At 35.6% G+C, this 16,207-nt stretch overlaps 1 protein-coding gene across 1 annotated transcript; it reads left to right on the plus strand.

Moving 5' to 3' along the window:
- Positions 1–1,475: 1,475 nt before the first annotated feature.
- TNFAIP6 (TNF alpha induced protein 6) lies at positions 1,476–15,831 on the plus strand. Its single transcript, XM_017640907.3, has 6 exons — positions 1,476–1,656; positions 5,833–5,970; positions 7,417–7,578; positions 10,354–10,582; positions 12,363–12,403; positions 15,159–15,831. Exons 1-6 carry the CDS (start codon positions 1,563–1,565, stop codon positions 15,326–15,328), a joined length of 834 nt encoding a protein of 277 aa, XP_017496396.1. The 5' UTR covers positions 1,476–1,562; the 3' UTR covers positions 15,329–15,831.
- Positions 15,832–16,207: the final 376 nt, after the last annotated feature.

The following is a 16,207-nucleotide window of genomic DNA, read 5'->3' on the forward strand; positions in this document are numbered from 1 at the left end:
TTATATTTACTTCCTCAACCACAAACTTAAAATACTCACATAATTCCAGAGCAATACCATGGTTTGCTCCTTCCAGCTATCTAGTCATCTTGTTCTCGCTAACCATGCCTGTGTTCTTCAAAGTCACACCCACCCGGTCCTTTTATGAACCAAAATAAAACTTTTCAACCCTACCAGTAAACCAGTACAATTCCCTACTTTTTCATTTGCTGTGGGCCCAAACAGAGATTTTTGAACCGTAATAATTTTTTAAATGCCTCAGTGAGCATCCAATAAACTCCAGACCCCAAGCCTACATCCCCACAACTGATCTTCTGAGGAAAGTTGAGACCAAGGCAAGCCTTCAGTGTTCAATGCAAAGACGCCTAAATTAAGATTCAAGGCTAACTGCAGACCAGAGAGAGTCCAGGAAGTTGGCTTTTCTCAAAGAATTTCGATTATCATTGGATGGATGAAGAAAACATGAGAGAAATGAATATAATGGGAGCAAATGGGAAACAATTCGTCAGCGAGAGTAGCAAAGAATGACATAAAAGAAAGAAGCAAAAGCTGCCAAAAAAAGCTGTCAGTCAAGAGGACATGCCAATAGCATCAGAGCAAGAGGGGTATTACCAGACATATTAACCCAAAAACCCTACACAAAAGGAGAAGAAAAGTCTGCCATATTTTAAGGTGACTTTATTATGATAATTATTATCTATTATTTTAATCGTCATCAAAGTTAAGGGTGGCTTAGGGAAGCTAGGGGCATATTTTCTTTCATTAACTTTATGACTGTCTCCTTATACACCTTTATCCAAGGATTTGTGGCCTGGGGAAATTTGTGTTATAATAAATTACTCTAACCGGGGCTGGAATGTCCTAAGGCTCTGAACCTGAACTACTTTTCTGGAAGCTGAAGTATTTACCTGCTGACAACAATAAACCAAAAACTACAACTGGCCTTACCCCAAGGACAAACACAGACAGAGGGCAAAGAAATCCTACACCACTGGAGATGGTTTAGGATTTGCCAAACTGCGCACATTTTTTGTTTTAAATTTCCTATATAAGCTTGGCAATGTTTAGGGAAAACAAAAGTAACATTACCAGGGTCAAGTCCAAGATTAGTACTTAACCCCAACCCCGTGCTCCGTAATTACTACAAATAAGATGTTCAGGGCTTTTTTTACAGTCCCTACTGAAGTTTTTTGGGTTTTTTTCTTAAATCACTGCTGAATCTGCTCCAAGTGAACACAGACTTCCTCACAGAAAAGTGTCTGTGACAGACAGTTTAAAGGAATCCCTTTCCGCGTAAGTGAATTTTAAAATGTGGATGATCATTCTATATCCTTAGTTTTGGTTGCCAATGCAAACGAGTCAGAGGGTTTGCCTCAGACACTGACTTAATTGTGTAACTCCACAGCGGAAAAGGCCATTGGAGAGTGCTTGCTGACCTCACAGTTGAAAAAAAGACATTTAAAAGATGTGGAAACCAGATGTTTCGGTCACATTTCAGCCTCTGCTCTGAGAATATATGCTAGGCAGCCCCGAACTGACTACTGCTTCTCTACAACTGAGCTATGATCATCTTCATTTACTTATTTGTCTTGCTGTGGGAAGAGGCTCACGGATGGGGATTCAAGAATGGAATTTTTCATAACTCCATATGGCTTGGTAAGAAACTTGACTCGTGAGCTTCTTCTGGGGAATGTCACTCCTTTGAATTCATGGAGAAGTAAATCAAAGCAGTAAATTTTTTCGTTCTGTGTAAGGCTGATGTTTTTAAGAAAATGCTTATGAAAGATAGCTCTTGGAATGCATACACCTTTTTTTTAAAAAAGGGTGTCTGCCTTCTAAACGTCAAAAGTAGCTTTTATAAAGTGACCTGTTCGACAGAAAATAGAGGTTAATGTTTACGTGCGGTATGAAAAAATACTTCAAAATTTTCAAAACAGATGTGGTGATATAATGTGGAATTGTTTCTATAACAAAATAAAAACACTAATATATTATTTTGTTTTAATTTCAATGCATTTGCAGTCAGATTTCATAACAGGTAATCATAACAGGTAAATTTGGAATGTACAATAATTTTATAATCATTATTTCATGTACTCTGACCTGTAGTGTATATTTTTCTTTTTACCAAGCACCTTTTAACTAGTTCGACAAAGCCAGCTTGTAAAACAGAAAAAAAAAATGAAAAAAGGCTTAAATTTCTGAAGGCATTCTTACCGCTTTGATTCTTTGTGTTTGAACCATCTATGTAAAGACTTTTCTAACCCCTTTTGTTAGATAATGAAAGTTTCTTTTGTTGTTTTGTTCAATGCAAGGAATGACAGAGGCCTAACTGTGAATATAAATAGACCAAAAAAAAGGCCAAATGCAGAAAACCCGAAATACCTTGCATAGTACTCTAGACAATACTTTCTCATGTGACACAAATTAATATTGCTTTATGTCCATTACTGTGCTTGATAGTTGAAAAAAGTTTGAATTGCATGAGAAAGAAATTGACAGATACATGTATAAAATAAAGAAACAAATGGCAAAATGAACCTAGATTTTGTTTTTTCTGCTTGCTGAGCAGTATACAGTTGTGGAATATTTTCCCTTTCAGCATGTTTCTCTCTGGTAGTAACTGCAGCCATGCGGATTTCATTTAAAAGCTCTATTTGCAAGCCTTACCACCTCTTTTTTTTCAGCTTGAGCACGTGAACTAGTTTCATGCTGAACAGGGAGATCCATCTGGCCAAGATGGGGTCTGGGATTTACCAGAGGAGTGTTGTTTATCTTCATTGCACACCATCAAACTTAGGAAATATACACATATCTGTTGGTAATGGAAACAAATTGTCATAAAGCTAGTAAAAATTAAACCCATATGGATAACCTTTGAAATGCTGTCACACTCTAAAGATCAAGTCATCTGGAGCTGTCTTATTTTCAAGTGATGTTGTGTATTGCAAAAATATAAACCTAGACAATAGGCATTCTGTCCTAGAGGTACAAAGGAGCAGACCCAAATGTTTGTAAATAGTATGCTGCGAATCTGAAGCTCCGGGGAATTACACAGTGCCTCAATCTGGGACAAATTATTGACCAGTCAGCCTAACACAAATTGTTTACAGTTGGTTAGGTCAATAGAGTACTAGAAATTATTTAGGGAGGAAAGAGAGTTGGATTAGAAAGCAAGAATCTGCTAGCAACTACCACGAACAAGGCACTTTAAACTTTTGGCTCAGTTCTACATGAGTAAAATGAGAAGTTCGAAGTAGGGGACCCTAAGGTTTATTTTTAATTCTGTTCTCTTTTTTTTAAAAAGATACTTAACTATTATGATTAATATACATGATGTGGAGGGGATCATGGAGAAGACAGTGTAGTACAGAGAAGACAAGTAGTGACTGTGGCATCTTACTACGCTGATGGACAGTGACTGCAGTGGGGTATGTGGGGGACTCAATAATATGGGTGAATGTAGTAGCCACATTGTTTTTCACGTGAAACCTTCATAAGAGTGTATATCAATAATACCTTAATAAAAAATTGTATAAAAAAGGTACTTAACAAGAGACTTCAACTAATTTATATGGATTATGAAAATAAAAAAGGCAAAGATAAACAATTCTTTTCAGCAATTACACTGAATCTGAAAAAGAATGAAAGAGTAACCTCATTATGAGGTCCTACTAGGACCCAGAAGCTATGCTTAGGTTTTAATAGTTTATTTATTCTAAGAATGGCTATCATTTCCATATGACAGATGAGGAAACTGAGATTTAGGCAGTAACTAAAACAAGGTCACACAGCCTGTCTACCGCAACAGCCGAAGTAGTGACCAGAGCCAATAGGCTACTCTCACCATTCACTAAAAGGAAAAAAATTATTGGCCAAATAGGTTTTCAGTTTTAATGAATGACTGTTGACTAGAAAATTAGTTATTATTTCTTCAGAAAGATAAAACTTTAAAAATTAGGAATCACTGGACAAATGACTATCTTAGTAGTTTAAACTTCTGAGCTGAGGAACACTTTTAAAGTAAATGTCTGCTAAAAATTGTGAAGTACATATACCAAGAGTTCTCAACTTATTCATAAGGCAAGATAACGGGAAGTTGGGTACTCTTTCAGGAACAATGAAATGTTAATATTATTTAATCAATTGAAAATCACAGCATACACATTTCTGCTATTAACAATCTTATTTCTAGATAAGTTTCTGCAAGAACTTTAAAGTTTAGGAAAAATTATTGGGAGGGAAACCTAAAAGTATTTCTTAAAGATCTCTTTGTTAATTTTTATTTCAGCAAACATCATAGATTGATTTTGGGGTAAAATACCAAGAAAATCTTAATCTGAGAAACTTTGGCAGATATTTACAATAATTACTTCAAATATCTTCTAGCCTATATTCTCAGGGGAATAGATACAAGTTTAACATTTTTGATTATTAACAGTAATCTGTTACAATATATAAATTCAGCATGTCTCCCTTCTCTGCTAAAAGACTTGGTACTTCTGGACTTCAAAATAAAGGTACTTGCATTGCCCATTAGTGTCCAAGTTGCTTGAGAATAGGACTTGATCCACAGTGCCTAGTGAGGCACCCCATGGTGTATTCTCAAAATAACCAAATTGGAAACTAGTGAAAGTTTAGCTTATCTTACCACATGAAGAACACTTGGGCAATAGGCAACTTCCAAAGGAGAGAATAACTTTGATGTTTCTTGTGTTCTCTGACCATCAGATGGACCAAGGTCCTCAGTATATATGTGATGGGTCTTTACCGTATAAGGTATAAGAGCAGGATCCTTGGAATCCAGAAAAGTAGGGAAAATGCCAAGTAGCATCTCCTATTGGAGTGTGGCAGTGTCAGCTTCAGCTTGGGGAGAACAAGGAATGAGATTTCTAATATGGCTGGATCCATGTCTTGATTCATGCCAGGGAATATGTGCTCTCCTTGGAAATGATCTTCAGGGTAACTGATTGCACAGGTCAGGGTCTAAAGACTTAGCCATAGTCTGACAGTCTACACAGAACTATTAGAGCTAATGTTCTGACTACTGTCCTGGGCATCTTTTCACATTGTTTCTATGGCAAAATGCTCTCAAAACTCAAAACAATCAATTTAAACAGTGATCTATTGGAAGACAACTCATATATGACTTACTACTAAAATATGTTGGGAAGAACATGTGAACTAAAAAAGGCAAGCCAGATGGACTTAGGGACTGGTAGTTAGGTGTGCCCAGTTTTTTGCTCTGCAGAGTTGGAATCTGCTTTTCTATTCTGAAATGCAGTACTTATTGGCTTTGGATTCCTTCAAACTTTTCCTCAGTTTTTAATTTGTTTACTAAACTCTCAATTATAAGGAATTAGTCATTTCCCTCAAATGGATATGATTTTCCTCCATCATTGTAAGCCTACACAATGGATCAATTTTTATTGGTTTCTTTTACCTTCACCTCCTTTTTTTTCCTAATTGTCTACCCTTCCAAGTCTTTATCTGTCTGAAAACAAAGCCAAAAGAAGTGAAAACTTTATCACCTTTGGATAGTGTAGACATACAGTGTTGTATTAAGACTTTCAGCCTGTCAGTTCAGAAACATAATTTAGCCTCAAAAAAAAAAGTTTCTGTCTGTGCCCCAAAAATCCCCTAAAATTCCCCTCATTCATGTTTTTTTCCAAAGCTTTCTAATAATGAAAGCATAGACACCCACAGCAGCTGACCCAGGAAACCCTTTGGCAGGAACAAGAGCTGATGTAATCTTCCTGCTGAGGCCATAAAATTTCCCTTGTTCCACAAGAATGGACAGTAGTACATTTACAACATTTTGTGAATTCACAGAACAAGCAGCAGGTGTGTACCACCGAGAAGCACGATCCGGTAAATACAAGCTCACCTATGCTGAGGCGAAGGCTGTGTGTGAATACGAAGGCGGCCGGCTCGCCACCTATAAGCAGCTAGAGGCAGCCAGAAAAATTGGTAACTACTTTTAAAATGATTCTTCTTCTTTTTCACCCTTGGAAAAAAATGACACCTTTCCTGTAACCTCTCAGTCTCTCCAGCTCTTCTAATAGTTCTCTAAGCCCCTGAGACATCTCTGCTCTCTGGCTTCCCCCGACCTTCTCTGCCTACAGCCAGCGGACAGTTCCCAGTACTAGCAACTTATTTGGGGTAACAACCCATTGTGAGCTAATAACATAAAAGCCAAAAAAAAATGAAGACATCATTATCTTGATATTCATTTAAATTCCTCCTTACGTTTATTGCCTTTGGTATTCATTTTTAATGTTGTTCTCTTTCTCCTTGGCTCTGAGTATGGGTTCCCTCAACTGTTAAATGTTGCAATGTTAAGTTTTACCAAGAAATTTATGTGGTAGAAGAAATGTTGACTTTAGTGGCTTTTATTTTTCAATTTTTTCTTCTTTTTATCGTAAGTGGGAGAATTCATTTGAGCTATTAAGATCAAAAGCTATAAGGAAAAGAAAGATAAACAGGTAGTAGGATGGCAGGAAAAAGAAACTTAGATGATATTAGGAGACCGGGTGAAAAACTCAGTAATTAACTAGTGCTATTTGCTTCTTGACTAAAAAAAAAATGGGCTGCCACCATCTGTCCTGGACTTTCAGGAGAATCCAAAGGCCACCCCCATTTGGAACTCTTCTTCTCCACTGAAGAAACCACTTTGCTGAGAGAAAAATACCTGGCAAAGCTTATACTATTATTATTATATATCACCCCAAACAAAAACAACAGTGTTCTCTAAAATGCTCCACAGTCTCCCCAGATGACTGCTCAGTCTGTACCCCCAGGGCTGTGGGTGATGTAGTAACCAGAAGGGTGGGTACAAAGGTCAGAGCCATTGCTAGCTGTCCTGGACCTCTACTAAAATCGCTCTCGAATAGCACTGGCAAATACTGAAACAGCCTATGATGTTGGGCAAGGAAAACCTGGCTGAGGCTTTGTTTGAAATTTATGAGCTCTTTTAGCCCTATTCAAATTGTTAAAAATACTAGCAATATCTTAGCTGATCCTGAAATAGAAATTAATTATATTATCATTTGAAAAATGTTGTTTAGGATTGATGGTCATTTTAGAAATTATTTCATGGCATTAGATAAGTACTGTGAAGTCTGCTCTGAACTTGTTTTCATATCCATGGTATTCTGATTTCTGATGCAGTTCACCTGCATCTTTTCTTTCTCTTTTCAAGTGAAGTGTCATTTTCTAGCAAAATTCAGATATTATGTTTTGTATGGCTTCAGACTTTATTTCATTTCTTAAGAAAACAGTTTTCCCCTTTTGTTTGAACTGGACTTGGGCCGTCAAGAAACTGTCCCTGTTGGAAGGGGCAGTTTTTGTTAAGATGACCTTTGCTCACCTGAAGGCCTTGACTGGTCAAGCCATAACCCTTTCACTCTCTCGCAGGATTTCATGTCTGTGCGGCCGGGTGGATGGCCAAGGGTAGAGTTGGATACCCCATCGTGAAGCCAGGGCCCAACTGTGGATTTGGAAAAACTGGTATTATTGACTATGGAGTCCGCCTCAATAGGAGTGAGAGATGGGATGCCTATTGCTACAACCCACATGGTTTGTCAAAAATAATAATTTTACACTTAAATAGCTGCATGTTATTAAAACTAACCTTCTTCCAGAGATAAATCAATTTAATAATGATAATTATTAATAATAACACCATTCTTAGAGTGATTATGCTGTGCCAGATACTGAATTATGTTCCTTCTTCTACACTGTCACCTAATATTATGGCACCTCTCATTATACCCATTTTAGGAAACAGAACACTGAAAGTTTAAAAGCTTAAGTATACACAAAATCAGATAGTCAATAATCAGTGATTTTTAAAATTTACAATATTATGTTAGTTTCACAAGGACAACATAATGATTTGATGTTTATGTACATTACAAAATGCTTACCAAATGTATCCTTGTCAACATACACAGTTATTACAATATTATTGACTATCTTTCTATGCAGTACTTTTCATTCTATTATTATTTAATGATATGAACCACTGGAGAACAGTTTCTCTTGTTCGTAACTAACCTGTATCTCAAAATAATGTGTATTCCAAGTAGCAAGAATTTGGCCTAGAGCTCTCACCTATTCCCATGTAAGATAAAATGTGAATAAATCCTTTCAGTATACTTCTGAAGGACTATAACTTTCAAATCATTTTGACATACTTTAAGCTTATACTATATTGTATTTAGTCCAATATTTAATCCTTGTTGGTTCATATATCTTCTTTTCCTCCCTCTTTTCCTCTCTGTTTCTTCAATCTATTTATATTACACACCACTCTCTATTTACTCTCAGAGGTAACTTCTATTTCTGAATATATTCACTGATTCTTCTTTGCTTGGTAAACTTTAGGATCTCTGACCATCTTCTCAATCATTTCCATATGTCAAGGCCTAATGGAGATGAGGAAGTGCAAATGGAAAGGTTCTTACAGTATTTCATGGCCCTTTTATAAGAATGCCACCTTAATTTACAAATTTTTTTACGGTTTTGTTTCTCATAGAGGCTGAGTATTTTTTACTCAGGAATATGTGTACAGAATCCTGGGAGACTTGTTCTTCCTCAATTCTCAGCTTACTTTTGGATTCAGTTGTATACTGATTATTTAGGGTGTGGTTAACCTGAGGAGGACTGGGTACTGCCTGAAATAGCATTGGGAGAAGAACAGTTCATTGAAAAATAATTGCAATGGAAAAAAAACCATAACTATCAGAAAAATAAAGCAATGACTGTTACTTAGTCAATATCACCAAGTGAGAGTTGAGGTAAGGAAGAAGAGAGTCAGTAAGAAGTGTTCGAAGTGAACTTGCTCATTGAAGTTCTGAATATGTGACAAGATGTTGACTGTCTTTGCATGATGACCTTTTAAACCAATTAACAGACCTGAGAAACCCAGGAAACTGTGAATCTGTCATTTTCTAAACTAGCAAAGGATGAGGCAACAACAATATGTAATAAAAGTATACAGCTGAATATATGTAGCTAAATAGACAACCAGATTAGTTCAATATTTGACTCTTTTTCCTAACCTAATGATAGATAACACAAACCTAATGATAGATCCCACAAAGATAGAATTCTATGGGACAGAGCAAATGTTGGCACCGTACATGTTTATATACACATATAGACTATGTATCATATATTTAATAGTACAATAAGAATAGCTTACATTTTACATAACACTCTTATCTTCTATATTTTATCCTCAGAATAATCCTGTGAGGTGGGTAATAGGAGAGGCATGATTATATTTGTTCTACCAATGAAGAAACAGGTGTAGAGTGGCCACAGAGTTCGGACTAGATCCCTGATCTCTTGACACTCTTCAGCCCTTGTTAGATCCTTCTTAACTGCCTTGGGGAACAAGTTAACCATCCTTAACTTCTATGACATTAAGGATCTTAACATAATTTTTACTAGTAGTTACTTTACAAGAGAATATTCTTGGAAAAAGCTTCTAGTTGAAATAATGAAAAATACCTTTGAATGTTACTCAGTCACCAACCACCACTACCACTCAGATTATTTTTGAGTTTCCACATTGCATCTTCTGTCAAGACAGTAGATACATATTTCATGCAGAATTAAATTAACCAGGACCCCTCCATAGCTTTCCCTCTAGGTCCACTGCAAAATCATTGGTTCTGGCAGAGATTGTTCATTTGTTCTTACAAGTTATAAGGCACAGCAGAAATCTATAAGTGACTTGAAACAAGTGAACATGAATATCTCCACTAAATCCTTAAATATTAGGATTAAGATGTTGGTTTAAAACCAGTAGGAGTTCGGATGATTATAAATTATTCCTTTTAATTGAATTTGAGTGACCTTCAAGGTCCCTTGTGATGCTGAGATTCTATAATGATTTTCCAAACAGAATTTATTGGACTCATTAATTCTAAGTCTTCAAGTCCCAAAGACACAGTGGTGACACTAAAGGGCAAAATCGCTGCTATCTTGACTGGGCTGTTGGTAACACAGGTATATATATTTGTCAAAACACATGGAAGTGTATACATAAGACTGTACATTCTATGCTTAAAAGATAAAAAAGCAAAAAAAGTAAACAGGAGCACAGTTAAACTTTTTCTTACTGCTTTAGTTTTTTAAAAAGTCACTGTATATTCATTTTAGCAACGTTGATAAAAAACACCACAGCTATTAAGTATTTTTAATATACTACAGGTGCTGTGTATTAAGCCATTTCTTCAATATTTTATAAAAAGTAAAAAATTAGACACTAAGAAGTGAATATAATTTTAAAATAAGGACAGTATTTTTTCTAATGTTTGCTTGCTTTTTTTTCCATTTCAGCAAAGGAGTGTGGCGGTGTCTTTACAGATCCGAAGCGAATTTTTAAATCTCCAGGCTTCCCAAATGAGTATGATGATAATCAAATCTGCTACTGGCACATTAGACTCATGTATGGTCAGCGTATTCACCTGAGCTTTTTGGACTTTGACCTTGAAGATGATCCAGCCTGCTTGGCTGACTATGTTGAAATATATGACAGTTATGATGATGTCCATGGTTTTGTGGGAAGGTACGTGTTTCTTCACACAAGAAGTTAGATAAACATCTGATATTTTGCTTGATGTTTATTTAATTTCCCCTAACTGTCCCTACAATATTGATTCCCAGTATTTCTTCCTGAACACCATGCCTTTTTTTTAACAAAGGTTTTTCTCAGCATGTTAAGCCATAGTCAGCTGCTACACATTCTTCTTATTAAAACAGGGATGGCTGCATTTTGATTACTGTTAAATTGTAAAAATTAATTATGTAGGCTATTTATAAGGACCTCAAGATTTGACTAACAACAGAAAGAAGAAGAGATATGTGAGTTGGGAAATTTGTTAGGGTTTTTAATGTTCTAATTTCTGCCAATCTCCTAAAAATAATTACATATTCAATAATTGTTACCTTTTTTGGGTGAGTGCAAAGCATTGTGCTGGCATTATGGATGTAAGATAAATAAGCAAGTCTAGCCCCTTTTCTCACACAATTTAGCTAACTGTACAATGGATACCTTCATAAAAAGGTTTCGTTGCCATAAAAATCAAGTGCTCCTTTCCTCAGTATTTCCCCCTTGGTTTTTCATCATGCTGGGACATGACATTTTTCTGTTCCCATTCTAAATCTTCAGTATAGTTTAAATTTTGACTGCCTTATGAAATATTAAAGAGTTTATAATTAGGTGTTTATATACTTAGGGCCTCAATAATGCATATTTTAGACTATCCATTATTAATAGACTGTTATCAATTCTGTATATTCCATGATAATAATTTAATGATTGAAAACAGTGGGGACTCAATAGCTGTGTATGTTGACTCTGAAGTGTGCTAACTTAAATACAAAGAAAAGGGCATTTTTTTTGCATAAGTGAACCACAATTTCAGGAGGGAAAGTGTTTCTTGTTTCGTTTTGTTTGTCCTTTGACAGACTACTGCTATAGAAAAATGTGCAAAGAGTTTTTCAAAATAGTTTGAAGAAGACATGAAATATGGTTGGAGGAAATGAGAACTAAGTAGTTGTTGAAAGAATGGACCTCCTACCTTGGGAATTCATGTGACATTTATATCCTAAATCTAGCATGAGAAATCAATTATAGCCCTGGGTAAAATCACAAATCATTTTTTAAAGATATTCAACAGGTTAATTTGTTATTTATTGGATTTATATTGTATGATTTAACTTTTAATAGACTCTTCCCTGTTCTGGAATAAATTACATTTTTTAGAAACTGACAAAATCCTTACCTTTATACAGTGTGCAAGGGAGTTCCTTTCAAGCCATGCTTCAGATAAAAACCAAAACCTCGTGAAACCTGAGCATAAGATTATATATCAGTCACACTTTAATAAAAAAAAAATCAAATCCTCTTAAGTCTATAAAGTCCAACATAAATTTTCCCCATTCCCATCAGTCTAATAATACTACCACCAGCAATATACCTACTCTTTTTTAACTGTGAAGGAAATTTAATGAAACTAATAAAAAGAAATCTTTAATATTTCCAGATTCAAATTGTCTATCACACAAATAGTTTTGTAGGTACACAGAGTAGACATGTACATATTCTTTCTCAAGAATGTCATTAATACAGTGAGAAAAAGGTCATTCCAAACAACGAACATTGTTTAAACCCCTTCCCTTTACACATTCAAGTTAGTAAAACCAAAACAATAAAAATTGTAAAATAGTAAGAAAATGAGCCATTACTTAGGAGAAACAAAGCACTTTGATTACATGTCTAACCACTTGCAAGAGATGTATAGCATTCATTCATGTGACCTCTCTTTTTTTAAATTCCCTTTCAGATACTGTGGAGATGAACTTCCAGAAGACATCATTAGCACAGGTAATGGCTCTAAATTGACACACAGTGTCATTGGAGTAAAGGACCAGTAGATAAGGTTGAAAGAATTAAGGACAGATAGAGCTCGATAGCTTGTAAAATACAAGGTGTTTACGTATGCTTAAAAATAGACTTATGCGAACACCTTGCACCAAAAATGTGTAGACTCTTCATTGAAATGCTGTCTGAAGTAGTCTTGAATCTGCAAATCCAGGATGAGTGCTGTAGTTTATGATTCCATAAAACGTGGCAATAAAGGGCTGAAATTTTCATTGATAAAGGAGTAAAGTACCTTATAAAGTTGTTAAAATACCTTACGTCACTGAAAAAATTTCACATGGCATTTATTGCATTTTTATCTTGATACAGCATTCTCCAGAGACTGGTGAAGAACACAGTTCTGTGAGATGGTTTTTAATAGCTATTACATGAGAATAGGACTCAAAGATCAAGTAAATTTGGGAAACATTGGATTAAACAATTAAACTGGGTTTCTTAACTTGGAAGATGTCAGAGAGCTTTTAATATGCTAATTAGGCATAGTAAATCTCAAAAGACTAGCTACAGTAGGCAGTGTTTTCTAAATCGATTTCCTCCAGCGAATTATTCTGTGACCATTGCTATTGCCCCAATCTGCTTTTTTTTTTTTGGCTAAAAACCATTACTTTGCTGCGTCTTGATTTTTTCTTTTTATTCCGTTATCAGCGATAGTAGTTGGCATTCTTACTGGCTCTATTGTAACTCCAAGTCATAAAATTATCACAAAGCTTCTGTAACCAAAAACAAAGGTACATAATTGCAATTTCTTAGTCCTTAAACTCAGCTACTAGCTCAATTACTCCCATGCCCTAGCTTTGCAGTGCAAGCAATTCTCATTAATACTTCATTATTAATATTACGGGATGGAAATTCCTGTACCATCCTTGAATGATTAATGCTTACAATCCATTCATTCATTACTCTGCTACAATCTCTACTAAACCTTGTGTTCATGTCTTATTCTTTTCTTGAGAATATATTTTATGTTAAAACATCTTATGAGCTGTAGGAGGTAGTTGGGAGAAGAGAATAAAAAAAACAAAAAACAAAGAACGAAACAGAGGGAGGGTCCAAAGGAAGCCTGAAAGTTGACATTTTTATTTTGTCTAAAACGGACAAAATGTACTCCAAGCACAATTAAATCGGTGTTTTCCTTGCACAACCGCAAGAAACTGGGGGGAAAAAAACCCCACATAATTTGTTATTCAAAGAGAAACAAACTGACAAACAGAACAGAACACAGTTAAACAAGAGTCAAAGGTTTGGCAATACAAGATGACAGAAAAAGAAGATATAAAATACATTTAAGATGTAATCCTGTCAGTCAAGCACAGTGCTGTTAACGAACTGAATCCCTCCCAACATTTTGATCTAGTTTTCTTCTTAAAGAAAACTGTGCTTACTCACCCTAGGATATTTACATTAAAAAGCAAAAATGGAAAATGAACTAAAAACTACCCATAATTGCATCACTTCAATAAAGAGAGTCCACAGTAAGGATATGCCCCCTTTCTTCATCTCTCTCCCCACAAGGCACTGAATAACTGTGCAGTGACCATCCTTCCAGGCATTAACCTGCATGACAAACACTGTATACGTGGACACCACTACGACATTTTGTCACTGTATGGATGTACCACCATTTGTCACGTACTAATATTTAACATTCTGAAGATAGTTGTTTCCGATCTTTTTTTCTTTTGCTATTTGATACTTAGGGATATTCTTAAACCTCTCCCTTGCAATGCTACTTTTTTTTAAAAGAATAGATTCCTAAAAGTTAAATTTTGGGGTCATAGGTGATACACATTTTAAATGTTGATAGATGCTGCCCTTACAGAGCCAGTCTGTATTTTAACCATATTATTACCTGCAAAAAAGATTTTTATTCTTTTTATTTTTTTTATTTAGGCAACTCTTCCAAGTCTGAGAAAAGTGTAGTGGATCAGAGCATGCCTGCTTTGGAGCCAGACTCCTGGCTCCCAACCTGGTCCTGCCATTTTAGCTCTGTGGCCTTGGGCAAGCTACTGAGGCGCTGTGCCTCCGTTTCATCTGTAAAGAGAATTTTAGTGGTCCCTGTCACATAATGCTGCTGTGGGGAATAAATGAGTTAATGAAAGGCACTTAAAGCTGCACTTGGCAAACATTAACATTCAATGTATGTGGGTTTGTTCTTTTTTTTCAATGGGTTTTGAATTGGTGGCATGAGTGAAGAAGGGTTTGGCCTCCTGAGAAAAAATTCCTATGTTTTACTTTATATAATAAAGTTTTTCCTTTGTATTTTTAACACATCTGTGTCTTCAATGCAGGCAAAATATATTTAGCACTTCCTGTAGAGCAGAGATCTAGCTTTGTGGCTTTGTTTCTCACAATGGTAAAGCCTGTTGCCCTGATACCGACTAGTAAATCATCCACCTGTACTGTGCTGGTTTGAAGTGCCTGCCATTTTACAACGCGGTGGCTATTCGTTCTATAAGGAATGCCTTTTAAAGCAGAATAGACACATTTTCCTGTACAACAGATTCGAGGGCAGGAGGAAAAAATATGAGTCTCTCACCCTGCTCCACTTGGCAGTGAAACCACAGACTCTGCAGTTTGAGAATCCAGCTCGGAATCCTGGGAGCCTTTCTCATGAGTTCTGGTATTCTTCTACAGGAATAAGAGTCTTGGAATTGTCAACCAGATCTAATCTTTATGCTTTTGCACTCTCTTTCCCCAGGAAATGTCATGACCTTGAAGTTTCTAAGTGATGCTTCGGTGACAGCAGGAGGCTTCCAGATCAAATATGTGGCACTGGATCCTCTGTCCAAATCCAGTCAAGGAAAAAATACAAGTACTACTTCTACTGGAAATAAAAACTTTTTAGCTGGAAGATTTAGCCATTTATAAAACAAAAAAGAACATTTCAGTGTTTACATCTTTTGAAACATCTTAGATCTCACTTTTATATTATTATTATTATTAGCATTTATTTATTCTTTTTATAAATGTGAAAGCAATACCTGGTGATTTGGGAGAAATTGTAAATACAGAAAACTTCAAATGGGAAAATAAAATATCTCATAATCCCACTGCCTAAAAATAATAAGCATTAACATTCATATATTTTTCTTTCAGTCACTTTTTTATCTGTGGTATATGTATATATATGTATTTGGATTTGAAGTTTTGGAATCCTGAACTCAACAGTTTTATATTTTTTTCTTTTTAAACTTGAACTTTATGCCTTGAATATTTTTTCATATTATGGAGTATTCTTCAAAAACATAATTTTGAACAGCTGTAAAATATTCCGTAGTATGATTATTCCATGCTTTATTTAAGCCTGTCCCTATTGTGGTAATTTTAGGTTGTTTTCATAAATATTACTGCAATAAACATTCTTGAACACATGTATTTGTACAGCTCTTTAAACTGGGAAAGGGTCCTACAAGTAGAATTACTGCCTCAGAGATTAATTAAAATGGAATTTTATTTTTTAACATATCTTTATGGTTTGAATTTGCAGTGAGATTAATGGTTGTGATGCCGGGGTTCTTGTTCACGAAGCCAAATAATGAGCTTCACAAACACTCAAGATAGGAGAGCAAGGTACAGGCTTTTATTTAGAGATAAAGTGAAAGGACAGAGCTCCTGGCTCACACCAAGAGGGGACAATAGAGTCCCTAGTGGTGCATCATCTAGGGGTTTTATAGGCAGTTGAGGATTTTTGAGAACATGAAAAAAGCTTAGAGGTGTGAACTTATTAAGTGGTCTCAGAATATTTAG

This window comes from Manis javanica, chromosome 7 (genome assembly GCF_040802235.1).
Source record: "Manis javanica isolate MJ-LG chromosome 7, MJ_LKY, whole genome shotgun sequence".
NCBI classification, from domain to species: Eukaryota; Metazoa; Chordata; class Mammalia; order Pholidota; family Manidae; genus Manis; species Manis javanica.